Source organism: Eptatretus burgeri, chromosome 2, assembly GCF_056783735.1.
Source record: "Eptatretus burgeri isolate ZD-2024b chromosome 2, Ebu_testis_v1, whole genome shotgun sequence".
NCBI lineage: Eukaryota > Metazoa > Chordata > Myxini > Myxiniformes > Myxinidae > Eptatretus > Eptatretus burgeri.
This window is the reverse complement of record NC_140962.1, coordinates 121,892,377-121,920,034: the sequence shown is the minus strand read 5'-3', so window position 1 is coordinate 121,920,034 and position 27,658 is coordinate 121,892,377. Positions and strand designations below refer to the sequence as shown.

At 49.1% G+C, this 27,658-nt stretch overlaps 1 protein-coding gene across 1 annotated transcript in view; it reads right to left on the bottom strand.

The window, feature by feature from the left end:
• PCDH15 (protocadherin related 15) overlaps positions 1-27,658 on the bottom strand; it is a 338,778-nt gene that overhangs the window by 18,285 nt on the left and 292,835 nt on the right. Inside the window, exon 35 of the mRNA XM_085871026.1 lies at positions 1,712-1,736. Coding sequence (XP_085727152.1) covers positions 1,712-1,736 — 25 coding nt within the window. The remainder of the gene's footprint in view (positions 1-1,711; positions 1,737-27,658) is intronic.

The window sequence follows — 27,658 nt, the reverse complement described above, 5'->3', positions numbered from 1 at the left end:
GAAAATGATGATACAAGCATCAAATTTGGCACATTTGTTCTCCAGGGGATTATAATCAAATCTGCCTGATTGGCCATTTGAAAATCCAAATTTTGAAAAATTTGAAAAATAAAAAAAAACTTCTAAAAAGTCAAGATCACGAATCGATGTTGGATGCTGGCTGAGATCGGTGAATTTTTCAGAAACATCATCAAAGACGTTCCAAGTCTGCCATGCAGTTTTCTTCCCTTTACCACGGAAGGCAGACATGACGTCACATCCAGTGAACGCATGGAAGGATGGGATCCCTCTGGCTTTCTCAGGCTCTATTGTAGAAACTACCTCATGGACTGGAATCCATCACACCTTGGCTCCTTGGCCAAAGGCAATCCACATATTCTCAAGACCTAGTTCCTGTAAGGATGGCAGTACAGATATTGCTATGACGTCCATGTCATTAGCCTTAATGATAATGGACTTGCTACCATCCGTCGTTGCATCCCTGGCGTGTACAAATATTCGAGTGTCAGCTTCTTCATGACAACATGGAGACACAGCATCCAGTGACTTCCTTGTGTTGCTAATGGCATCTTCTCCTTTTGTGACAATGACTGTGCTTGTCGTCTGTGCTTCACACATCTTTTCCGCAAGGAAGTGAAACGGCTCAGTCTTGTTGCTGTCATCTCGAAGAAAGCTTCTCCAGTTACTGGGGGTCTTACTGGTTCCTGTCACTCTTCTTCTGATTCCTTGCCCCCTTTTCGACCTTGCCTCGGACTTCAGACTTGACTTCTTGTACACATCAAACACTACGTCCACCCTCTCGTACCTGGCACCATAGGATTCCACCTTTGGGATGATGTCTTCTTTAGCATAGTCATCAAATATCTTTAAAGTGCGTGGAGGTAGGGCATTGATAAGTGATGAGCCATCAATGATGACTGCATCTCCCCTTGGTTCTCTGTCTGGGATGTTCACTTGCGCTTCAAGAATTTCAGCCAGCTGTGACTTCAAATTTTTTTGAAGTTTTTTTTTTTCTTCAAATTTTTCAAAATTTGGATTTTCAAACGGCCAATCGGGCAGATTTGATGAGAAAGCCCTGCAGAACAGAAATACCAAATTTGATGCTTATATCATAATTTGCACGATTTTTCTACTATCTACTACACTAGTAGCGCACTTTCCTTTGAGCTATTTTATCAATCGGAGCTTGATTGAATCTCTAAGCCTGATTCTCGACCTGACTATAAAACACTGTTGGCCAGGTGCTTGGCAGGCAGGACGTTGCATCAATGATGGCACCATCCCTCAGATAGGACATTAAGCTGAGGACCGAGCTGCTGGCATTAGCTGCATGGTGGACGTTAAAAGTTTCACGGTGTCCTTTCACAAGGAGTAAGTGAGTTATTGCCAACATCCTGGACCGATTCAAAATTCCTGTCATAATAGGCAGGGGCACCGTATCAGCAGCACGACGTCCCCTCAGTAAGGATGCAACAAGTGGGTTTAATTCGTAATTGAATCCTGGTCCAATATCCTATTGCCAACAACAACTCCAGAGTTTCACCCCACCTTCTGAGACCCTGACACCCTTCACCCACAGTTCCTCTTGTGCTATGATGCATCCATATGTTATTGAACTAATATCATCCTTTGAAGCTAAAATATATCTCCTGTACTTTAAAACAGGAAAGACAAATCCCACAAAACCATGATAAAAATTCGAATTACTTACACCTTGGTTTCCATAGGTTGCATCCCTGAAAAGACACGGACAAAACACGAGTTTGAGAAGAAGAATAAAGAAGAATTTAAAATTCATATTTGTCACATCACAGATTGTTTAACAGGTCAAGAATAATGTAATATTGAATTCAAACACTCATGGTATATCTTGAAATGAGGATCCAGGCAGCTAGCAAATGAGTGCACAGGAGAATTTTCGAAATTGCATCTGGGATTGGGAAGATAATTAACCTCCGCCATCAAAGATGGATGGAGGTTACTGTTTTCACCCTTGTTATCTTGCCAAAACGAAGTTTTTGCAAGATATGTTAGTCAGCTTGTTTTTTTTTTTTTTTTTTGTTTGTTTGTCTGTAATCACGTATAAAAAATTCTGCAGAGCACAGTTATCATTGTAAATTTTTGTAACTTCGCATATCAGAGGCCTATAGAGGTCCCTTTCAGCGCATAAAATTTTGAAGGTCAAGGTCAAAGGTCAAGGTCACTTTGTCGCAAATCAGGGGAGTCGACGAAACCCTTATTTTTTGAGTAATTTTGATCGGATCGTCTTCAAACTTCATGGTAATATAGTTCAGGGTCTGGCGCTCAGCTGATTAATTGTTGGTGGCGATTGGCCTTGACCTTCATGGTTAGCGCCTGAGGTAAAACATTTTTGACCCCAAGGTCAAATTTTCAAGTTTTAGGAACCATATCGTGTATTACCTCAAATTGAACACCTCGATGAGTGCTTTCTAGATATGTCAAGCTTGAGTCATTATGACGTCATTTGGTGATGTTGTGAAGCAAAAGCATATTTTTCATGGTTACTCTGTAGAACGATTCTCATCGGAATCTCTCGTAGGCAGATATTCCTCAAGGAGTCGCTCCTGGTGGATAGCAGCTCTGTTCACCTCAGTGTGACCTTAAAGAAGTCACACGTGGTCACCTTTTGGCAACATACTTGTCACCCTGCAGGTGACATTGGTTTATTTGTTTGTTAGTTTGTTTGTTTGTGAACAGTATTACGGAAAAACTCCTTGACGGATTTCGACGAAACTTGGTGGGGGGATTAGGTATGGTCCAAGGATCATGCCATTAGATTTTGGACTTGGTCCAAAATCCAATATGGCGGCCATTTTGAAAAAATATTTGAATTTTTTTTTTGCATTTCTACATGTTTTAAGTGATTTTCAACCCCCCCCACCCCCCAAAAAATTGTTAGAGAAAAAAAAATTAGCAAATTTTTTTTAAACAAAATTTCGATTTTTTTTTTGCATTTCTACATGTTAGTCGTGATTTCCAACAAAAAACATGCCAAAACTAGAGGGGGAGCACTCGGGAGAGTGCAAAACCTCCGCCACCAATACTGCTGGGTCACTCAAGTGAACCTTATATCTTATTCATTAAATATGATGTCAACAGTGCTGACAGAGTTATAGTTCTTTTCTCCAACATTTTTTTTTTGGGGGGGGGGGGGGTTGGAAATCACTTAAAACATGTAAAAATGCAAAAAAAAAAAAATCCGAAATTTTGTTGAAAAAAAAGTGCAAAAATTTTTTTTTTCTCTAGCAATTTTTTTTGGGGGGGGTAGGAAATCACTTAAAACATGTAGAAATCCAAAAAAATATATTTTTTCTTTTTTTCAGGAGGGGGGATGACTGTTGACGGGTGTTGGAAATCACTTAAAACATGTAAAAATGCAAAAAAAAAAAAAATTTTTCTCAAACAATTTTTTTTTGGGGGGGGGGGGTTGGAAATCACTTAAAAGATGTAGAAATGCAAAAAAAAAAAAAAAATCGAAATTTTGTTGAAAAAAAATTTGCTAATTTTTTTTTCTCTAACAATTTTTTTTTGGAGTGGGGGGGGGATGAAAATCACTTAAAACATGTAGAAATGCAAAAAAAAAAATTCTTTTTTTTGGGGAGGGGGTAAAAAAAAAAATTTGGGGGGGGGGGTTGTAAATCACTTAAAACATGTAGAAATGCAAAAAAAAAAATTTTTTTCTCTAACAATTTTTTTTTTGGGGGGGGGGACCAAGTCCAAAATTTAATGGCATGATCCTTGGACCATACCTAACCTCCCCCCCACCAAGTTACGTCGAAATCGGTCGAGGAGTTTTTCTGTAATACTGTTCACAAACAAACAAACAAACAAACAAACAAACAAACAGAAAGGGGTGAAAACAGTAACCTCCATCCATCTTCGAAGATGGATGGAGGTTAATTATAATTGTGGCTGATTTTGGAACTTCAGGTGGATATACCCAAGTAAAATCAATTTCTGTCTCAAGGAATCTAGTTATGACGAATGAATTGAGAATGTAAAAGTTAAAAGTAAAATGGAAAGTTGCAAACTATAACTCTGAGCACTGTTGACGTCAAATTGAATGAATAGGATATCAGGTTCACTTGAGTGACCTAGCAGTATTGGCGGCGGAGGTTTTGCACTCTACCGAGTGCTCCCCCTCGAGTTGAGATTGTAATAATAATATTGATATTAAAGCAAGATTACGATGTAAGTTTGGGAGGAATAAGTCATTGAATGAGAAAAGAAGATTGATTGAAAAGTTCCACAGTTAAATGCAGTCGGGATGTATTAAATGTCATACAATAGTAACGTCCTCAACAAACAACCTCAGCAGTATAGTTCGCTGGAGCTATCCTTTTTTTCTTGAAATAATTTATTTTTAAAATCTCAAACATTTAGGATAGACAAAATAACCCAACGGGTTCACGGGTCGTCTCGTGATTTCTTAAACCCTCCTCCCCACACACCACAGGTCCTCAACTCTCCCCCCCCCCCTCCTCCCATTCCAACCCCAAGTCTTCAACTCCCCACGATCCATTGTAATGTCTTGTTGAAGTTTGGTTGGTTTTCATGTCAACAGGTTCCTGTTGTCAGGTCAGGCCAGATGAGATATGTGACTTGTAACAGGTATCATGTAAACCTGTTCCATGGTCGGGTTGTTGGCGACTCAACAATCTCCCCCACCAGGTTTCCTGATGAGTAGGGTGTATGATATGGACACCCAGCAGGATTAAAAACAAAACCTGTCAAAGGGTGGAGGAGCTTCTTGTGAGCCAATGGCCATCCATATCTAGTGCCCAACTGTCTGTGGACGTCCTCCTGGATTTGGGTTCCTACTTTTTTTTAGGAGGTTGGTGACAGGATTTACACTCCAGCCACTATAAAACCCTTCACTCTACAAAACACAAAAAGGCAAAGAAATCTGAACACCAACTCCGTGGGAGTACCTCCTGTGCAGCTACCCTCCGCAGGGCAGCTCACCGGATGACGGGATTTGGCCAAAGTCTTCGGGACACTCATCTTTGATGATAGGAGGAAAACCACAGGATCATCTTCCCGGGTCAAATTGCGATAGTGTGTATCGGGGTGGTGCTGATGTGTTGTCCACCAGACCCCGGTCTCCCTGGGTTAACCTGAGGTGGTCACTTTGGGTAGGTGCCTGGAATGTCCTATCCCTAAAAGAGGATGATAACCTGTCTCTGTTATCATCTGAGCTCAAGCGTTTGGACATCGGTATTGCAGCTCTCTCTGAGGTTTGGAGGCGAGATCATGGTGCGTAGTTACACCTACTATTGGTCGCTCTGATGGTTACCATGCTCAAGCAGTTGCTGTAGCTGTATCCAATAAGCTGACCCCAATGATAATTGAGGTAACACCGGTCAACGAGCGTATTATGAGACTAAGGATTCGTCACTCCTTAGGTGTCATTTCCCTGGTCTCTGTTTATGCTCTGACTGAGGCGAGTGATCTCACCGTGAAGGAAGCATTCTACACCACGCTTGAGTCTGTGGTTTATCAGTACATCGGGTGAGATACACTTCTAGTCTTGGGGGATTTCAATTCATCGACTGGAACTGATAGGGATGGTTATGAGACATGTGTTTGTTCCCATGGGTCTGGAACTGTGAACCAGAATAGCACTTAGATCCTTGACTTTGCAAGACATCATGGAGTTATGGTGGCTGGTTCATGGTTTCAACGCCCACAGGCTCATCGCTGGACTTGGAATGCCAACGCTGGTGGTGTGGCAAAGGAGATTGACCATGTGCTCGTTGATGGTCACTGGAGGATGATCTAGGACTGCAGGGTGTACCAAAGTGCTCAATTCCTCAATACCAACCACCGGCTTGTTGTTGCAACTCTGAAGTTGCAGTTTAAATCCAGGAGAATGGTACCATCCCAGCCGAGGCTGGATGTTGGTAAGGTCAAGGATGAGAGGGTAGCAGAGGAGTTTCCGAACAGGCTCAGTGGGGATTTGGCGTGTCTGGATGCTTTGGGGAATCCTGCAGAGTTGTGGAGTGTCTTCAAGACCACCGTCCTTGATATTGCCGGTGGATGTCTTTGAAAACTCACCATCGGGTGAAGAAAATTTTTGTCTCTCAAAGAACACTGGATACCATTGACCAGAGTCACAGGGCCAGGCTTAACGGCAGAGCTGAGCTGTTCAGGGAGTTTAGGCATAAAACAGTGCATGTGCTGAGGGTGGACAAGGAGGCCTATGTGTGAGGAATCTGTGAGGGAGTAGAGCATCATCTTTGGTGAAGTGATTCTCGCCCTGCTTACAGGGGAATTTGCACATTGTGTTCCTCCAAGCCTGTCCCTCGGTGTACTGCAGTTAGAGCAGAGGGTGGTCGGCTCTTGACAGAGGAGTCCGAGGTGAAGATCCACTGGGCCGGTTACTTTGAGTGGTTGTACCAGGCAGATCCACCAGCTGTTGAGTTGGATGTCAGGGGTGTTACAATCCCTATTGCTGATCCTCCAATCAACTGTGATCCACCTCCGTCTGTGGAAACAGACTGCGCTGAACCAGTTGAAATAGGGTAAAGCTCAAGGGATCTGTGGCATCCATGCCGAACTTCTCAAGGCTGGTGGAAATGCTGCACTCGTTTCGTTGCATGCAGTTTTGTGCTCTGCCTGGAACACAGGCATCATCCCAACTGACTGGAAGAGGGGCCTTGTTGTCCCTCTCTGGAAAGGGAAGGGTGATCGCTGAGACTGCAACAACTACCGAGGGGTGACGCTGCTCTCAGTGCCGGGCAAGGTCTTTGCTCGGATAATTCTTGATAGGGTTCGCCACCATCTGCTTGAGCACCAGCGTCCAGAGCACTCAGGGTTTACACCAAAGACGTGAACGATTGACCGTATCCTTGCCCTTTCGGTCTTCACCGAATGCAGGGGAGAGTTTCAGCAGGGGCTGCTTGCAGCCTATGTTGATCTCTGTAAAGCATTCAATTCTGTGAACCGGGATGCCCTCTCGAGGATTCTTGGTCTTCGTGGGGTGCCACTAAAACTGATTAATCTGATGTCTGAATTCCACTCTGGAACTGAGAGTGCTGTGAGATGTGGTGATACCATCTCTGACTTATTTCCAGTCGTTACTGGAGTTCGTCAGGGTGTGTACTGGCCTGCACACTTTTCAGCACTTGTATGGACTGGACTCTGGGGAGGATGTCGGAGAGATCAAGCTGCGGTGCATCATTTGGGAATGTCAAGAAATATGACCTTGATTTTGCAGATGATGCAGTCATCTTTGCGGAGACTTTAGATATCCTTTTGGTGGCCCTCGAGGTGCTGAATGAGGAGTTGGAGCTGCTAGGATTACGGGTTTCTTGGGTCAGAACTAATATCCAGACTTTCAATGACATCATGGATGCTGCTGTCCTGTCTGTGGTGAGGATGTTGTGGTCACAGAGAGTTTCACTTACCTTGGCAGTGATATTCATGCCTCTGCTGGCTGTGAGCCAGAGGTGAAAAGACATCTGGGTCAGGCCTGGGGAGTCATGGATTCACTGGATCATGGAATATGGTGCTGTCCTTACCTGTGCAGGAGGACGAAAGTCCGAGTCTTCACATCCTTGGTGCTTCCAGTCTTGCTTTATGGATGTGAGACTTGGATTCTGACCAAGGATCTGAGACGGAGACTTAATTCCTTTGGTACCAGGTCTCTTCGGAGAATCCTTGGCTATCGCTGGTCGGACTTTGTGTCCAACGAACAGTTGCTGAGAGAGACTCGGATAAGATTTGTTACCTGCATAGTCCGTGAGCGTCAGCTGCGGCTGTATGGACATGTGGCTCGTTTTCCTGACGCTGATCCTGCTTACCAGATTCTCTCAGTGGGGGGGCCTCATGAATAGAGAAGGCCATTGGGCCGACCACGTGCCTCGGGGTTGGAGCAGGTTGATCGGCATCTCAAGGAGATAGGGATGGGCCTGGCATCTGCCTGGGGGATGGCCAGACGGAGGCCCTGGAGTTCCGGTGGAAAGTGGATGTTGCTCCACGCTGCTCCGGTGCATGCTCCCATACCTGACCTGATGTGAGGTTCCTGTAGCACTGGAAGTTGTGTGAAAGAATAATAATTTTAAAAATCGGGATTTTTTTTAATTTTCAAAGTTAATGAATCAAACTGGAAGTATGTTATTTGTGTTTACCAGAAAGGGAACTTCATTGTAGATAGAGGGCCTATGTATTGATTTGTGTGCTGGTGAATACCTGTGTACATTCTATGGTGGTAAATTAAGAAGTAGTAACAGTAAGGTATTTCTGGTGTGAGTGGGGTGTGTGTGTGTGTGTGTGTGTGTGTGTGTGTGTGTATGTGTGTGTGTGTGTGTGTGTGTGTGTGTGTGTGTGTGTGTGTGTGTGTGTGTGTGTGTGTGTGTGTGTGCGTGTACATACATACAGGTTTGGGGGAAGCTTCAAAGCTGGAGTAAATAGAGAAATAAAACAACTGTCTCATTGGGCATCACCATTTTCTACCAACCAAAATGGTCAGTGTGCAGTGTTCACATGGATGTACCAGAGTAGGGGAGAGTGGGGGCAAGATGGTCCCTTTTTTGGTTTTGTCCATTTTGCCTTCAGATGATTTTCCAGCCAAACACCATCCAATTGCCATTCGTTAGTCCATCTATCGCCCCAAGTAACTGCCCAATTTCGAGAATATTAGAGATCATTGAATGTCTATAAAAGGCAATTCAAAATTTGTGGTCAAAATGCACAACTTGCCCCACCCCTGGGGCAAGTCGATCATCACTATGGGGAAAGATGATCATGGTCCTAAGGAAACATGAGGACGGTCTAAATAAGCGATGTGTTAGAATTTTAATGAACCGAAAATAATTCTTCATTTATATATAGATATCCATCTAGGATACCAACATAATATTTCCAAAACATTGTCCCATACACAACCGGATACGAACGTCCATTTTCATGTCATTTATCTTTGTGTTCCAGTCTTAATGTCTAAATTCGCAACTCCCACTGACTGAGATCAATTTTGAATACCAGTTGCTTTGACTTTCTCTGGCTTCCCTTTAAAAATTCGGGTGGAGGTAGTTTTTTTTAACCATTGTCCTCCTTGGAAATAGTCCCACAATCTGTCTCGTCCACGATGAACGTAGGTCGATCGAAGTTCATATGAGAAGGTACTTTGCGGAGAAAGACTCCCTCATATCCATCGTCGTAAATTGCCTCTACACGTGCTATGTACATAATTGATCGTGCTTTTTCCCATCTATTTTTGTAATTACAAAGTCTCCTACAATAATATCGTTATTGTTATCTGATCACCTGATCAACTTGCCCCACAACTAAGTGTTCATCCTGCCCCACTGCCACCATTTTTACAAAATCGTCTGGCATTCATAAATTACAGCAATGAGCTAGGCAAAACATACACGCAATATGGGCATATAAGCTACGTATCTACCTATATACAGATACCATTCCTACTACACTTATTCATGGAGATAATACGTACTCACTGATGATTCGAAAATTTTCTTTTTCAGGAGGAAAATGATGTTTTTCTAATAAAAACGAACGCAGCGTTTTTTCTCGTCATGCGCCTTCCACAGTGGAATTGTAGTTAATAGATCTATCGTGGAGTGGCGCCGCTGTCCAATGCGAGCTTTATTGGAGTTGTGAGAGGGGGGTGATCATCATGCCCCAGGGATCATCTTGCCCCATTCTCCCGAATACATCAGTACTATTCATGGACAGCACTATTTCTCAATTTGAAAACCCATTTATGTACTAAAAGAAGGTGTGGAAGGCACTGGCGTACTCAGGGGTGTGTGGGGAGGGCGGTCCACCCCGGGTGACACCCAGTGTGGGGGGGGGGAGGGGGTACCATTGGGAGTGTTGAAATACCAGTACGATGATACAAAGATGGTTTTAGTTGCAAGTGGCAATGTAATATTATTATTTCCCTAATAATAAAGACAGTAACTCAGAACTAAAACCATCATTATATCATCGTACACGGAACCGAACTTAAACACAGAGCAGGAACTCAGCATTGCATTACAGGATGGGAGTTGGTGGAAGTGGTGGTTAATGGGAGGAGGTCGGAGGAGGCAGAGCTGATGGCGTGCTTGCCATGGGTTTGTCGGTGGATGATGCAGATGTTGATGGCTTCAAGTAGCTGCTGAGAGTAGACTGTTGACAGTTTTTTTTTTAATTTCTCCTCAAGAGTCCTCATATAATGCATGACAGCACAATCCCAGGAATACTTTTTTGTCATCAGCTTTCTCCACCAATTTGAAGCAAGCTTTCCTAAGTTACCAGGACATTATGAATGTATTTTTTTTTTTTGGTATACATTGTTGAGGCTCATATGAGAGCTAACACACAACAAGGGGGGCAGGAGACAAGAGGGATGGGAGAGGGAAGTAGGAAAGGTAGAGGCATTGTAGGAAAGGTCATGATTCATTCTTTGGTTTGACGTCATATTAAACTCATTTACATACATCATACACTTCTCGGTCACGATGGTAGGTCGACGCGCTTTATGGGTTAACCCTTTCATTCTGTAAAGTTAATTACATTCCTGTACTGTATTCGCAGGCATGCTGAAAAGTTAACTTCCTCCATTAAATAGTTAATGGGCAGTAAAAACAACACCACGGAAATGACCTTGTGCAATCTCCGGGCGTTCCTTGACACTTGATTTTCTGTTACCTTTTCAAAAATTCTTCCTGGTGATGTTTTCTCTGTGGTTGAAGATGTGCTTTTGTTATACTAACAGAGTACCTGCCCTACAGGCAATCTTGTTCCAAGCATGCAACACGTTTTTCTGACACATTCCTTGAAATTTGTGGTGTATAGGCAAGTCACAGCTCTGTGTAGGAAAAATAATATGACTGATTATAATTCAAAACACCTCACTACACTGTAAAACGTGTGGACAGGAATACTGGACTGTAAATGGTGGAGACTTGTAATACCCTCCCTGACCTGGGGCGGCGCTACACGATACACATTTACATCGAGAATTTGCGTCCTCCCACCCCTCACCCCCCTCAAGACCACCGGCAAAAATAAAAACGCTCCGATACATTAAATGGGGCTATGCTGATCCTCTGTCGCAAATGTGGATGTAATTGGCCCAGAACTGTAGGAGGAGTAGCCCAACAAACAAACCAAACGAACACACAAACACCGGTCAATGAATTCTAGTAAGGGTCAATGCCAAGCACAATTACCCGTTTGCTGAATTTTTAATGTCCTGCATTTTTCTTATTTCCAATTTGCTTACTTACAGGTACAGTACTGTAATCGACTTGAAATTTTACTTGCAAACATGACGTATGTTTACTGTGTATTTAATTGTTTTTTTTAATTATTCATCTCGGAGAGGTGGTACCAAAGGAAGGATCCTCCCCGGGTGCCAAATACTCAAGGTACGCTCCTGATCGGAGGTCACGTTTATGGGTTTATGCTGCTGAAGCTACGTGGAAGTTTGTCTCAAGGAACGTGACTGGCCTGTGTGAGTCAAATCAAACAATCAGCAATGGTGAGCTCCTTGGAGTGAGGTTGCTGGGTGATGTATTCTAAATCAGTGAGACTCCATATCTAAGGCAAACTAGAGCGAGGCTGATGGCACACCATCACAAATCCCCACGCTTCCCATCTAAAGCAAAGCTGAAAGATGGCAAAAGATTCCACCAGGAATTGCTCACCATCACATTTTGAGTTAAATTATTTTCCAGTTTTGATCCCTGTGACCCCAAGTTCCCACCCCTTGGGGCATGAACCGGGGATCATATATATATATATATATATATATATATATATATATATATATATATATATATATATATATATAAATTATATATTCGATGCGTCCCTCAATTTTGATTGCATATGCAACGTTTCATTCAAAAAATGTTTATAAAATTGCATTTTGACAATTGCCCGTAATTGCATTTTGACTACTTTACCTTTTGACTCCACCCCAGGGGGCAGGGCCAAAAATGACACTGCTCTTGCACCTTCATGTCATGTGGTGATCACAACTATGAAGTTTGGTTAATTTCTGCACACCCATTTCGGAGGAGATCACGTGACGGACATACAGACAGTCAGGAACCAATTACAATATCCCCCCCCTCAAAAAAAGCCTGGGGATAAATATGGACATGAAACCAACAGCAGATAAGTAAGTCAACTGAAAGTTTCTTGTTCCTTGGAAATAGTTGGTACAACTGTTCCGCATGCCCTATCCACTGCCTATTGCTTTCAGTACCACACGGAATACGCACTCGTCATACCCACGTTCAGCGATGAAAATCATCGATGGAAGCGCTTGTCGTTGCAAAGCAATTTCCATGCCCCCGTGCATATATCCTGATTCTTTGCAGCCTTTAGCTTTTATAAACAGGGATTTGTAACGTTCGCAGGTGCTGAACCGATGCAGTTTCTCTTGGCTGTGATTTCTACAGTGCTGCTTATCCTTCATCTCTGCACAAAATGTGCACAATCATCAGCTCTGCACACAACATAGCACTTTAGCCTGAAAACCAAAGTGCATGATAAAGCTTGTTGAAACAATACACATACTGCTAGGCCTGAAAAGCCAGATGCATAGTCTTACAAGCTCACTTACTGTTTTTCTGCTAAGAAACACATTATTTTTAAAAATATATATAAATTATATATATATATATATATATATATATATATATATATATATATATATATATATATATATAAAATTAAATCCCAGTAAATCCTGCTTATCGTGAATCGAATCTTATCTGACAACCTTGCTTACTTTGCTTTCGAAAGGAATTAAAAATACATCTTGAGTCTCCATCTCACATCCCGTGGGATTTGAACCACAAGCTGTGAACACTCTGCGCACATTTATCACACAGCCACAGTGGTTCCAGGCAAACGGCAATTTTCCTCCTCAGTGCATCCACACTTTTAGTAATCCCTATCGTCTTTAGAAAGAAAGAAAAAAAACAACACTTCAAGCATTTAAAATATTTCCAGATGGTCCAACAAACAGTTTATATAATAAAAATGACCGTTTTTACAGCCATTTTCCCTGCTGTGCAGGGGTTTGGATGCCCTTCCTGACACCAACCCTGGTCGCCTCTTACAACACACAGGGATATGGTACACCTATTCTAACCGGGGCATACACCGGGACCAGTACACTGGCTCTCATTTCGCCGACCTCAGAAGGATGACAGGCTGAGTCAACCCCCTGGTGTTAATTCAGCAGCCAACGGGGCTTGAACTCAGGACCCTGGGATCCAAAGCCACCACCCTAACCACTAAGCCAACACCAGGCGTTGTCCAACAAACAGTTTAAAAGGGTAAAGACAAAAAGAAGGAATGCAAACCTTACAGCGTTCATGCATGGAGAGAGATAGTTATCCCATCGACCAAGTAATGGTGGCGGACTGTGGAAAGCGCGTGTCTCCTGTCGTGTGGCAGCAACCAGGGGAGCTTGGAAGAGTGCAGAGTGTTCTTGAAAAGTGGTTCTTCATCAATTTTTCAAAACCATCAGGGAAGGGTGGATTACTTAATCTTCATGAAACGGAAATATATCACACAATGGCCATCGTGATGTTGGACAAATTCATTAAAAAAAAAAATCCATGAGAGGCGATTGGAAAGGATCGATGACACCATTGAGCAGTTCAGCAAACGACGAATGGACAATATTGGAAGTATTGATCAATATAGTCAAAGTGATGTTTTATATTTACAGGCAATGTGGTCTATTGCTTAGATTTAGGGGGTATAGAGATTACTGAGTTGACTTTAACAAGATCCAGAGAATAACAAAGGAAACTTCATGGCCTTATTTGAGGCCATGAAGTTTCCTTTGTTATTCTCTGGATCTTGTGAATATCACAAATTGGAAATAAATTATATCTTGGAAATAAACATCACAAATTGCACCAATATCTAATTAATGGCCCCAATAATGTAAAATACACATCAAAGATAATACAGGAGGATATCATTGCTATGGTAGGGGACAAGGTGTGCAAGGATCTGACTGACTCACAAACTATCATCTCTATCTGTATATATATATATATATATATATATATATATATATATATATATATATATATATATATATATATATATATATATATATATATATATATATATATTGTTGTGGTTACCAAATTCGCAAACCACCATTCAGGTCCCTTAGGTGAGGTATCTCGGCAAGTATATGTGTAGTTAGGCCCAAACCCGTTGTCTAGTGGGAATACATGTCATTTATGCGAGCTGCGACTCTTCAGGATAGCCGTTTTTCTTTTACTATCTTTATTTTGGACCAACCGCCATGATTACCACCACAACCACAACATCAACCACCAACCACAACGCCGCTTCACCACAACCGCCACGACCTTCACATCACACCTCGCAACCGTAGCATCACCACCGTTCTTGCCCCGCTGTGGGTACCGGTGTTGGACTCGTGCAGAGCGCGCGTCGAACAGCGTGTACAAAATCACGGATTTTGTGCTTCAAAAACGGATCAAAAACGACACACGCCCACTTTTTGCCGTCCAATCGGTGAGCGAGGGACGATTTGGCCCCGCCTCCAGGACGATCGATATATGCAAATTTGTGGATCAAAAGCCTTCACGCCCACTTTTTCTCGGGCCAATGGGGAGCGAGGTGAAAGGTCAAAGGGAGGGGGTCAAAGGCAAAGCTAGCGGGGGATAAAAGGACCGTGTTCGTCAGTCAGAGCCGTGTGGAAGTCTGGAGCCCGAAGCCTGCAGTAGCTGGAGAAGCTGAAGAGAGTCGAACGAGGAGAGCCCAAAGAAGAGTCCAGTGTGGAGAGTCCAGAGGCGGAGAGGCGGCAGCGGCGAAGGCAGACGAGGGGGTGCTCGCGTCGGTGCCGGGAGCTGCACGCCCGAGGGAGGCCGGCAGCGCGACCTGGCCGAGGTGGAGACGCACACCAGGGATAATAAAGATCCTCTATACCCCGAGCATCAGCAACCCCCTCCTGTTTCCCCCCACGCTGAGATAGTGCGACCAAGGGGGCCCCTTTCCCACCCCCTGCCAGACACTGTCCGCGAGGTCCGCGGAGTTGGGGCGCCATCGCCGCTCCGCGTCTCATCACCAGACGGGTAGGCGCGACCCGGTCTCGGCCTCAGGCCCGCCTCATTCTTGGGGGTATTCTTTTCCTTGGTTTTGGGTATGTGTTGTCGGCGCCGTCTGTGAAGTAGAATTGTATAAGTGTTGCCATGTGCTCGGTAGTCGGTATTAGCTCTGCACTGTGTTTTCACTTTTATATTTGCTTTTTGTGTAAATTGCATTGTGTTTTTTTTCTGTGTGCTTTTGGTGGAATTGAATATGTGTGCTTCCCGTGTGCCGCGAATAAATGTGCTTTATTATTGAACTGTTCTCCCGCTTCGCTTCGTCTTTTTCTCCCATTGAATCCTCATCTTGCTTCACGTAAAGGGTTGGTAGTGGGCTGAATACGCCCGATAATTAATCGAACCGTCGAGGTCGACGATATCACCGCTCGGTTATTCTGATAGTACGGAACGGGTCGCTTAAGTGGCCCGTGTCCGAAGTCGACCTGCGGCGAGGTGCGATCGCCCGGTCTACCCTCCGCGTGGGTACTTAGGTAGGTCGAATTCGGCGAGCAACCCTATCCCACGCGGGGGCTGATTGGCTCGATCGCGGTGAGACCGAAAGGTCCACCCGTGACTGGTTCCCGGCGTTAGTCCGAGAGGGTCACGACTGGATTGTCCGTCCGGTGGGCGACGTGCCGCGATTCGAGTTACGTGGCCGTCGCACGCCGGCGGGCGCGAATCCGCAACACTGGTGTCAGGTCGTGCGATACAAATTCATCGCCCTCCTCGCGGCACTGGTATCGGAGAACAGGAAAACAGGCTCTCCTGTCTCCGGCTAAATTCACGGGAATCGGTCCAGGGGTGAGAGAAGCGACCCCCGATTCCCTCCAAATTACGAGCGAGTTAAATTAACCCTTCACGAGAAGCAAGATGGCGTCTCAAGGCGAGCGGGAGCCGGGGGTATGAGAAATGGATGTAGAATGTGTAGAATCCATGGTCCAGGATGGAATCCCCGAGCAGGAAATGTTGATTGTGCAGGAACACGGACTCGCCCAACTGAACCCAGGGCCCGAGGTGGGTGCGGCAGCGGCCGCGGTGTATGACACCTCCCCCCCCCTCTCCACCAAAACCCTTCCCCAACCCTTGCCGAAACGGCTCAGCTGAGTGCATCCAACATGGCCCAGCTATGCGCCATGCTGGCGGCAATGAACGAAAAGATGAATGCGAAAATGATCGAAAAAATGGATGCAAATACAAACGAAATGAAAGAAATGAACAAGCAAATAAACGGAATGGAAACAAACATGAAGGAGGAAATGAAAAAGTTCCGGGGGGAGACGCAGAACATGGGCTGATGCCTGCAGGCGGGCATGAAGGCCGTGACAAAGGAAATAATAGTTGAGACAAGGGAGGTAAAGGGTGAAGAGTTGGCAGAGACACGGGAGATAGAAAAAAAAGAGGAGAGACTGCACGGTGAGGACGGGGAAAGTGACGCGCACACACACACGGAGGTAGTGGAGGATAATGGGGGTGAGCTGGCGGACTGGGTAGAGACCCAGTGCGAGCACCTGGATGGCCTCCTCCAGGAACGAGGGGAGGGAGTCTGCCCCCTTGAGGCGGATCACGACCAGGTGAGTTCGGTCGTGCTTCGCGAGGTTGAGGGGACGAGTGCTGTGAACGAGTGCACGGAGAGCTTGGGGGGTGTAGAGGCCCCGGAGACCCTTGTGGGGACACAAATCCCCAGTATGGTTGTCCCTGTGTGTGTGGTGCAAGGTGTGAGTGCGTCCCCGTGTGTGGAAGCGACCCCGTGTGTGAGTGGTGAGGTGGCGATTGTGCCAGAGTACGTGCTTCCCAGCACGCCGTGTGTGGATGAGGCACCGTGTGTGGAAGAGGCCGTGTGTGTGGATGAAACGGCCAGTATGAGTGAGGAACCGCGGGTGAGTGCCCCCGCGTGTGTGGATGAGGCACGGAGTGTGAGTGAGGCACCGCGGGTGAGTGCCCCCGCACGCGTGAGTGAACGGCCGTGTGCAAGGTCGCTGTGTGCAAGGGAGACCGTGTGTGTGAGAGAGCGGTATGTGAGGGAGATGTCGGTTGGCATGCGGGAGCACGCAGCCGCGTCTCCCGGTGTGAGTTTAATGGTGTGGACTGTGTGCGTCGTTACACGCAGGTATGCGTGTGTGGAATGGAGACGGAGACGGCGACAGAGGAGAGAAAGCCGAGTAGCGGCTGTAGCTATTTCGGGGACCGTGCCGGGTTCGCCCAGCAGTGAGCACGCGGTTCGTGCTGTGCAACGCACGAGACCACCACGTGCTCGCTTGCGAGGGTGAAGTCCCGGTCCGGAAACGCACGCGGTGGATTTGCCGATCCCGCGGACGGACAAAGTTTAGGCAGGACTACGGATTTGGACCGGACGGGTTCTCCACGCGATCGTGTGTGTTGAGCTCCAACGGGCAAAGCACACGTGTTCGCGTGGGGAACCCCTCGAGACGTGGGGCTTGTGTTTTTTTTTGCGCACGGTGACGTCATGGCTGCACGTGTGGTTGGAATCCGGCAGGAGGGGTATCTCTGCCGGATGGTCCCGTCCAAGGAGGGACGAGGAACACGTGCAGCTGCATGACGTCACGGGCAGGTGCAAAGTGCGCGAGCTCTGAGTTGCCGCGCAGGTGCTGCGCATGAAAAAAAAAAGCAAGCCTCACTTTCGGGTGTACAGGATTCCTGGGCAAGGGGTGGAAGACCCCTTGACCTGGGCACAGGATGGAAACTAGTTAGGGGAAGGGTTAGCTTAGCTAGACCGACTTCATGGGGCAGGGGTAAGTCCTCATGGAGTCCGTGGAATGGATTAGGTAGAGGGATTGTAGCCAGATTTAGGTTGGGAAATAAAATGATTGATTTGGAGACAGAGACAGACTTTGGATGTGTAGTGGGGACGTAGCTTAGCTACGTAGGTTAAATGGAACGTGCTATAGTTTAAGGGACGACGTGGGAGCACGAGTTAGTTAGGGGATGTAGTTAGAAGGATGGCAGAGTTCAGTGGTGTGTGTGTTGAAGAGTTGGTGAGTGAAGTGGAAGCATGAGGTGAGTACTTGTTGAGTGAGTGAGGCCAGCGGGTCTGTGTGAGTGGAGTGAATGGGGAATGCATGGTGCGATGAGTGATTGGGGGGAGGAGTGACTCCCGCCCAAGGGACCCCGGGGTCAGTATAAAGTGAGTTAGGGGGTTAGTCAAATTGAAAAATGGAGGTCGTTTTGTTGTTGGTGGGAAAGTAGGCTCGAGACCCATTTGGAGGGGTGCAGGAGCCCTGTTGACGGGCTTGGGAGCGTGGCTGCGAAAGGTGAGTATCGCTGAGTGGGTACCCCGGGCACCAGGCTAGTCGGCCGCGGTAGGCCAAGGGCCCATGGGGGGCCGGGATAGCGTAGTGGGCACGGGTGCGCCTGCTTGGTGCGGGGGCCCGGGCGCCATTAGCCGCGTGGGCAGTGTTGTGGGCACGGGTGACCCTCGGAAAGGGGCCCGGGAGGCCGGCCTGCCACGTGTGCGTTTCAGGGGAGGTGCCATGGGGGGCACTCCCCGGTGTTAGGGAGCTGGTGGGCTCGGAGGCAGTGTAGTGCCCGGGGGTGCCATAGCGGGAGATTCGGCAGAGGGTCGTGCCTGCCAAAGGGAGCCACGTGTCCCAGCCAGGAGACCGTGTGAGGGCACGGAGAGAAAATTGGGGGGCGAGGCCCGAAATTGTAAGGACACCAACACAGGCGACGGGAATCTGGGTTGTTAGAACCAATAGTTTAAGCGAGAGGCGCTTGTTGGAAGCCCCGGGGTAGTTTAGCAGTTAAATGGATAGGGTAGATTAGGAGATGTACCCCTCCGCACCATCCATCCCCTCGCTGTCGTTGTGGGCCGCTGGACCCACTTGGTGTTAAGATCGCCGAACTCTGGAGAGGCCATTCTGAGGCTTCGTTGGGCCTCGACACAGGACGTTAGCTCTCCCTTATTCCCCTCCGGGAAGGGAACGTAGGGGTTGGGAGTAGGCTAGGTGACAGGATAGGTTAGCCGAACAAGGACGATAAAGGGGGTTAGGGGACGATTTATAGTGGGGAAGTAAAAATAAAAACAACAAAAAAATAAGTTGGGGCTAAATTGGGGTTTGACAAATTAAGGGAGTGGGTATGTACAGTGACAGGCAAAGGCGATAGGTGGGAGGGAGACAGGTAGGTAGGTCCGAGCCCGCCTTCCAAGTGGCCAGCACCACCGCACTCCCTCCACCAACCTCCACTGAACGGCAAAGGCTGGCCAGCTTCATCTGCTGGCTGTGTTACTTCAAGGCCTGTGCCGGCCCACTTGATCGGCAGCTGTTGTGTTGCTGCAAGGCCTGTGCCGGCCGGATCATCTGCAGCTGTGGTACTTCAAGGCCTGTGCCGGCCAGTTCATCTGCCGGCTGTGTTTGCCTGCAGTGGCCTTATTCTGCGGGCTGAGTTTGCCTGCTCACCTTTGCCATGCCATGCCCACTGCCCATGTTCACCAGCCCCGTTCAATTTTGCTTTGCCCCCCCCTGTTCATTTCCATGTGCGCCAGGATCAAGGCAACAGTTTGCAAGCTGCGAGAACTGCCCTGTTGGCAGCTACAACACGGGCCTGCAGTGGCAGCCCGTGCACCGTGTTTTGCATCCATCCATTCATCCATTCATTCGTTGTGCTCATTGCGTGTGCCACTTGAGCTGGCACGGAGACTACGTTTGTGCAGCCCATGCACCGTTGTGGTTCACTGCGTTTAGTTCAAAAGGGAAGGCCTTGGACTGCGTGTGAGCAGCCAGCCACGTTCCCTGTCACCTGCATTGTTTGAGCCAGAGACTGCATGCGGGCAGCCTGGCTCCCTACTAACTGCTTTCTTTTTGCAGAGTTCAATGATCCTGGGCCATGGTTTAGTGTAAAATTTGTAAGTTAAGGTTAAGATGTACTGTAAATATGAGTGCGCCCCCGGCATGTCTGTCTAGCGCCGGCAATTTTATTTAAGTCGTCCGTGTGAGTGAGTTTGTTTAGATAGTTACGCAGCCCTTAGGTTATTTATTTTGGGGACACGAATACCATGAATGTCGCACTCAGGGATCCGTAGGTAAAATGTACTAGGGGAAAACTACACATGATGGCACACGAAAATTTGACGACTCGGGACGAGTCTGTAAAAAGGGGAGGGGTAGTGTTGTGGTTACCAAATTCGCAAACCACCATTCAGGTCCCTTAGGTGAGGTATCTCGGCAAGTATATGTGTAGTTAGGCCCAAACCCGTTGTCTAGTGGGAATACATGTCATTTATGCGAGCTGCGACTCTTCAGGATAGCCGTTTTTCTTTTACTATCTTTATTTTGGACCAACCGCCATGATTACCACCACAACCACAACATCAACCACCAACCACAACGCCGCTTCACCACAACCGCCACGACCTTCACGTCACACCTCGCAACCGTAGCATCACCACCGTTCTTGCCCCGCTGTGGGTACCGGTGTTGGACTCGTGCAGAGCGCGCGTCGAACAGCGTGTACAAAATCACGGATTTTGTGCTTCAAAAACGGATCAAAAACGACACACGCCCACTTTTTGCCGTCCAATCGGTGAGCGAGGGACGATTTGGCCCCGCCTCCAGGACGATCGATATATGCAAATTTGTGGATCAAAAAGCCTTCACGCCCACTTTTTCTCGGGCCAATGGGGAGCGAGGTGAAAGGTCAAAGGGAGGGGGTCAAAGGCGAAGCTACGGGGGGATAAAAGGACCGTGTTCGTCAGTCAGAGCCGTGTGGAAGTCTGGAGCCCGAAGCCTGCAGTAGCTGGAGAAGCTGAAGAGAGTCGAACGAGGAGAGCCCAAAGAAGAGTCCAGTGTGGAGAGTCCAGAGGCGGAGAGGCGGCAGCGGCGAAGGCAGACGAGGGGGTGCTCGCGTCGGTGCCGGGAGCTGCACGCCCGAGGGAGGCCGGCAGCGCGACCTGGCCGAGGTGGAGACGCACACCAGGGATAATAAAGATCCTCTATACCCCGAGCATCAGCAACCCCCTCCTGTTTCCCCCCACGCTGAGATAGTGCGACCAAGGGGGCCCCTTTCCCACCCCCTGCCAGACACTGTCCGCGAGGTCCGCGGAGTTGGGGCGCCATCGCCGCTCCGCGTCTCATCACCAGACGGGTAGGCGCGACCCGGTCTCGGCCTCAGGCCCGCCTCATTCTTGGGGGTATTCTTTTCCTTGGTTTTGGGTATGTGTTGTCGGCGCCGTCTGTGAAGTAGAATTGTATAAGTGTTGCCGTGTGCTCGGTAGTCGGTATTAGCTCTGCACTGTGTTTTCACTTTTACATTTGCTTTTTGTGTAAATTGAATTGTGTTTTCTTTTTTTTGTGTGCTTTTGGTGGAATTGAATATGTGTGCTTCCCGTGTGCCGCGAATAAATGTGCTTTATTATTGAACTGTTCTCCCGCTTCGCTTCGTCTTTTTCTCCCATTGAATCCTCATCTTGCTTCACGTAAAGGGTTGGTAGTGGGCTGAATACGCCCGATAATTAATCGAACCGTCGAGGTCGACGATATCACCGCTCGGTTATTCTGATAGTACGGAACGGGTCGCTTAAGTGGCCCGTGTCCGAAGTCGACCTGCGGCGAGGTGCGATCGCCCGGTCTACCCTCCGCGTGGGTACTTAGGTAGGTCGAATTCGGCGAGCAACCCTATCCCACGCGGGGGCTGATTGGCTCGATCGCGGTGAGACCGAAAGGTCCACCCGTGACTGGTTCCCGGCGTTAGTCCGAGAGGGTCACGACTGGATTGTCCGTCCGGTGGGCGACGTGCCGCGATTCGAGTTACGTGGCCGTCGCACGCCGGCGGGCGCGAATCCGCAACACTGGTGTCAGGTCGTGCGATACAAATTCATCGCCCTCCTCGCGGCACTGGTATCGGAGAACAGGAAAACAGGCTCTCCTGTCTCCGGCTAAATTCACGGGAATCGGTCCAGGGGTGAGAGAAGCGACCCCCGATTCCCTCCAAATTACGAGCGAGTTGAATTAACCCTTCACGAGAAGCAAGATGGCGTCTCAAGGCGAGCGGGTGCCGGGGGTATTAGAAATGGATGTAGAATGTGTAGAATCCATGGTCCAGGATGGAATCCCCGAGCAGGAAATGTTGATTGTGCAGGAACACGGACTCGCCCAACTGAACCCAGGGCCCGAGGTGGGTGCGGCAGCGGCCGCGGTGTATGACACCTCCCCCCCCCCCTCTCCACCAAAACCCTTCCCCAACCCTTGCCGAAACGGCTCAGCTGAGTGCATCCAACATGGCCCAGCTATGCGCCATGCTGGCGGCAATGAACGAAAAGATGAATGCGAAAATGATCGAAAAAATGGATGCAAATACAAACGAAATGAAAGAAATGAACAAGCAAATAAACGGAATGGAAACAAACATGAAGGAGGAAATGAAAAAGTTCCGGGGGGAGACGCAGAACATGGGCCGATGCCTGCAGGCGAGCATGAAGGCCGTGACAAAGGAAATAATAGTTGAGACAAGGGAGGTAAAGGGTGAAGAGTTGGCAGAGACACGGGAGATAGAAAAAATAGAGGAGAGACTGCACGGTGAGGACGGGGTAAGTGACGCGCACACACACACGGAGGTAGTGGAGGATAATGGGGGTGAGCTGGCGGACTGGGTAGAGACCCAGTGCGAGCACCTGGATGGCCTCCTCCAGGAACGAGGGGAGGGAGTCTGCCCCCTTGAGGCGGATCACGACCAGGTGAGTTCGGTCGTGCTTCGCGAGGTTGAGGGGACGAGTGCTGTGAACGAGTGCACGGAGAGCTTGGGGGGTGTAGAGGCCCCGGAGACCCTTGTGGGGACACAAATCCCCAGTGTGGTTGTCCCTGTGTGTGTGGTGCAAGGTCACACCACACACACAGTGCGTCTCTACGCAGTGTGAGTGCGTCCCCGTGTATGGAAGCGACCCCGTGTGTGAGTGGTGAGGTGGCGATTGTGCCAGAGTACGTGCTTCCCAGCACGCCGTGTGTGGATGAGGCACCGTGTGTGGAAGAGGCCGTGTGTGTGGATGAAACGGCCAGTATGAGTGAGGAACCGCGGGTGAGTGCCCCCGCGTGTGTGGATGAGGCACGGAGTGTGAGTGAGGCACCGCGGGTGAGTGCCCCCGCACGCGTGAGTGAACGGCCGTGTGCAAGGTCGCTGTGTGCAAGGGAGACCGTGTGTGTGAGAGAGCGGTATGTGAGGGAGATGTCGGTTGGCATGCGGGAGCACGCAGCCGCGTCTCCCGGTGTGAGTTTAATGGTGTGGACTGTGTGCGTCGTTACACGCAGGTATGCGTGTGTGGAATGGAGACGGAGACGGCGACAGAGGAGAGAAAGCCGAGTAGCGGCTGTAGCTATTTCGGGGACCGTGCCGGGTTCGCCCAGCAGTGAGCACGCGGTTCGTGCTGTGCAACGCACGAGACCACCACGTGCTCGCTTGCGAGGGTGAAGTCCCGGTCCGGAAACGCACGCGGTGGATTTGCCGATCCCGCGGACGGACAAAGTTTAGGCAGGACTACGGATTTGGACCGGACGGGTTCTCCACGCGATCGTGTGTGTTGAGCTCCAACGGGCAAAGCACACGTGTTCGCGTGGGGAACCCCTCGAGACGTGGGGCTTGTGTTTTTTTTTGCGCACGGTGACGTCATGGCTGCACGTGTGGTTGGAATCCGGCAGGAGGGGTATCTCTGCCGGATGGTCCCGTCCAAGGAGGGACGAGGAACACGTGCAGCTGCATGACGTCACGGGCAGGTGCAAAGTGCGCGAGCTCTGAGTTGCCGCGCAGGTGCTGCGCATGAAAAAAAAAAAAAAAAAGCAAGCCTCACTTTCGGGTGTACAGGATTCCTGGGCAAGGGGTGGAAGACCCCCTTGACCTGGGCACAGGATGGAAACTAGTTAGGGGGAAGGGTTAGCTTAGCTAGACCGACTCCATGGGGCAGGGGTAAGTCCTCATGGAGTCCGTGGAATGGATTAGGTAGAGGGATTGTAGCCAGATTTAGGTTGGGAAATAAAATGATTGATTTGGAGACAGAGACAGACTTTGGATGTGTAGTGGGGACGTAGCTTAGCTACGTAGGTTAAATGGAACGTGCTATAGTTTAAGGGACGACGTGGGAGCACGAGTTAGTTAGGGGATGTAGTTAGAAGGATGGCAGAGTTCAGTGGTGTGTGTGTTGAAGAGTTGGTGAGTGAAGTGGAAGCATGAGGTGAGTACTTGTTGAGTGAGTGAGGCCAGCGGGTCTGTGTGAGTGGAGTGAATGGGGAATGCATGGTGCGATGAGTGATTGGGGGGAGGAGTGACTCCCGCCCAAGGGACCCCGGGGTCAGTATAAAGTGAGTTAGGGGGTTAGTCAAATTGAAAAATGGAGGTCGTTTTGTTGTTGGTGGGAAAATAGGCTCGAGACCCATTTGGAGGGGTGCAGGAGCCCTGTTGACGGGCTTGGGAGCGTGGCTGCGAAAGGTGAGTATCGCTGAGTGGGTACCCCGGGCACCAGGCTAGTCGGCCGCGGTAGGCCAAGGGCCCATGGGGGGCCGGGATAGCGTAGTGGGCACGGGTGCGCCTGCTTGGTGCGGGGGCCCGGGGCGCCATTAGCCGCGTGGGCAGTGTTGTGGGCACGGGTGACCCTCGGAAAGGGGCCCGGGAGGCCGGCCTGCCACGTGTGCGTTTCAGGGGAGGTGCCATGGGGGCACTCCCCGGTGTTAGGGAGCTGGTAGGCTCGGAGGCAGTGTAGTGCCCGGGGTACCATAGCGGGAGATTCGGCAGAGGGTCGTGCCTGCCAAAGGGAGCCACGTGTCCCAGCCAGGAGACCGTGTGAGGGCACGGAGAGAAAATTGGGGGGCGAGGCCCGAAATTGTAAGGACACCAACACAGGCGACGGGAATCTGGGTTGTTAGAACCAATAGTTTAAGCGAGAGGCGCTTGTTGGAAGCCCCGGGGTAGTTTAGCAGTTAAATGGATAGGGTAGATTAGGAGATGTACCCCTCCGCACCATCCATCCCCTCGCTGTCGTTGTGGGCCGCTGGACCCACTTGGTGTTAAGATCGCCGAACTCTGGAGAGGCCATTCTGAGGCTTCGTTGGGCCTCGACACAGGACGTTAGCTCTCCCTTATTCCCCTCCGGGAAGGGAACGTAGGGGTTGGGAGTAGGCTAGGTGACAGGATAGGTTAGCCGAACAAGGACGATAAAGGGGGTTAGGGGACGATTTATATTGGGGAAGTAAAAATAAAAACAACAAAAAAATAAGTTGGGGCTAAATTGGGGTTTGACAAATTAAGGGAGTGGGTATGTACAGTGACAGGCAAAGGCGATAGGTGGGAGGGAGACAGGTAGGTAGGTCCGAGCCCGCCTTCCAAGTGGCCAGCACCACCGCACTCCCTCCACCAACCTCCACTGAACGGCAAAGGCTGGCCAGCTTCATCTGCTGGCTGTGTTACTTCAAGGCCTGTGCCGGCCCACTTGATCGGCAGCTGTTGTGTTGCTGCAAGGCCTGTGCCGGCCGGATCATCTGCAGCTGTGGTACTTCAAGGCCTGTGCCGGCCAGTTCATCTGCCGGCTGTGTTTGCCTGCAGCGGCCTTATTCTGCGGGCTGAGTTTGCCTGCTCACCTTTGCCATGCCATGCCCACTGCCCATGTTCACCAGCCCCTTTCAATTTTGCTTTGCCCCCCCCTGTTCATTTCCATGTGCGCCAGGATCAAGGCAACAGTTTGCAAGCTGCGAGAACTGCCCTGTTGGCAGCTACAACACGGGCCTGCAGTGGCAGCCCGTGCACCGTGTTTTGCATCCATCCATTCATCCATTCATTCGTTGTGCTCATTGCGTGTGCCACTTGAGCTGGCACGGAGACTACGTTTGTGCAGCCCATGCACCGTTGTGGTTCACTGCGTTTAGTTCAAAAGGGAAGGCCTTGGACTGCGTGTGAGCAGCCAGCCACGTTCCCTGTCACCTGCATTGTTTGAGCCAGAGACTGCATGCGGGCAGCCTGGCTCCCTACTAACTGCTTTCTTTTTGCAGAGTTCAATGATCCTGGGCCATGGTTTAGTGTAAAATTTGTAAGTTAAGGTTAAGATGTACTGTAAATATGAGTGCGCCCCCGGCATGTCTGTCTAGCGCCGGCAATTTTATTTAAGTCGTCCGTGTGAGTGAGTTTGTTTAGATAGTTACGCAGCCCTTAGGTTATTTATTTTGGGGACACGAATACCATGAATGTCGCACTCAGGGATCCGTAGGTAAAATGTACTAGGGGAAAACTACACATGATGGCACACGAAAATTTGACGACTCGGGACGAGTCTGTAAAAAGGGGAGGGGGTAGTGTTGTGGTTACCAAATTCGCAAACCACCATTCAGGTCCCTTAGGTGAGGTATCTCGGCAAGTATATGTGTAGTTAGGCCCAAACCCGTTGTCTAGTGGGAATACATGTCATTTATGCGAGCTGCGACTCTTCAGGATAGCCGTTTTTCTTTTACTATCTTTATTTTGGACCAACCGCCATGATTACCACCACAACCACAACATCAACCACCAACCACAACGCCGCTTCACCACAACCGCCACGACCTTCACGTCACACCTCACAACCGTAGCATCACCACCGTTCTTGCCCCGCTGTGGGTACCGGTGTTGGACTCGTGCAGAGCGCGCGTCGAACAGCGTGTACAAAATCACGGATTTTGTGCTTCAAAAACGGATCAAAAACGACACACGCCCACTTTTTGCCGTCCAATCGGTGAGCGAGGGACGATTTGGCCCCGCCTCCAGGACGATCGATATATGCAAATTTGTGGATCAAAAAGCCTTCACGCCCACTTTTTCTCGGGCCAATGGGGAGCGAGGTGAAAGGTCAAAGGGAGGGAATCAAAGGCGAAGCTCTAGGGGGATAAAAGGACCGTGTTCGTCAGTCAGAGCCGTGTGGAAGTCTGGAGCCCGAAGCCTGCAGTAGCTGGAGAAGCTGAAGAGAGTCGAACGAGGAGAGCCCAAAGAAGAGTCCAGGGTGGAGAGTCCAGAGGCGGAGAGGCGGCAGCGGCGAAGGCAGACGAGGGGGTGCTCGCGACGGTGCCGGGAGCTGCACGCCCGAGGAAGGCCGGCAGCGCGACCTGGCCGAGGTGGAGACGCACACCAGGGATAATAAAGATCCTCTATACCCCGAGCATCAGCAACCCCCTCCTGTTTCCCCCCGCGCTGAGATAGTGCGACCAAGGGGGCCCCTTTCCCACCCCCTGCCAGACACTGTCCGCGAGGTCCGCGGAGTTGGGGCGCCATCGCCGCTCCGCGTCTCATCACCAGACGGGTAGGCGCGACCCGGTCTCGGCCTCAGGCCCGCCTCATTCTTGGGAGTATTCTTTTTCTTGGTTTTGGGTATGTGTTGTCGGCGCCGTCTGTGAAGTAGAATTGTATAAGTGTTGCCGTGTGCTCGGTAGTCGGTATTAGCTCTGCACTGTGTTTTCACTTTTACATTTGCTTTTTGTGTAAATTGAATTGTGTTTTCTTTTTTTTGTGTGCTTTTGGTGGAATTGAATATGTGTGCTTCCCGTGTGCCGCGAATAAATGTGCTTTATTAT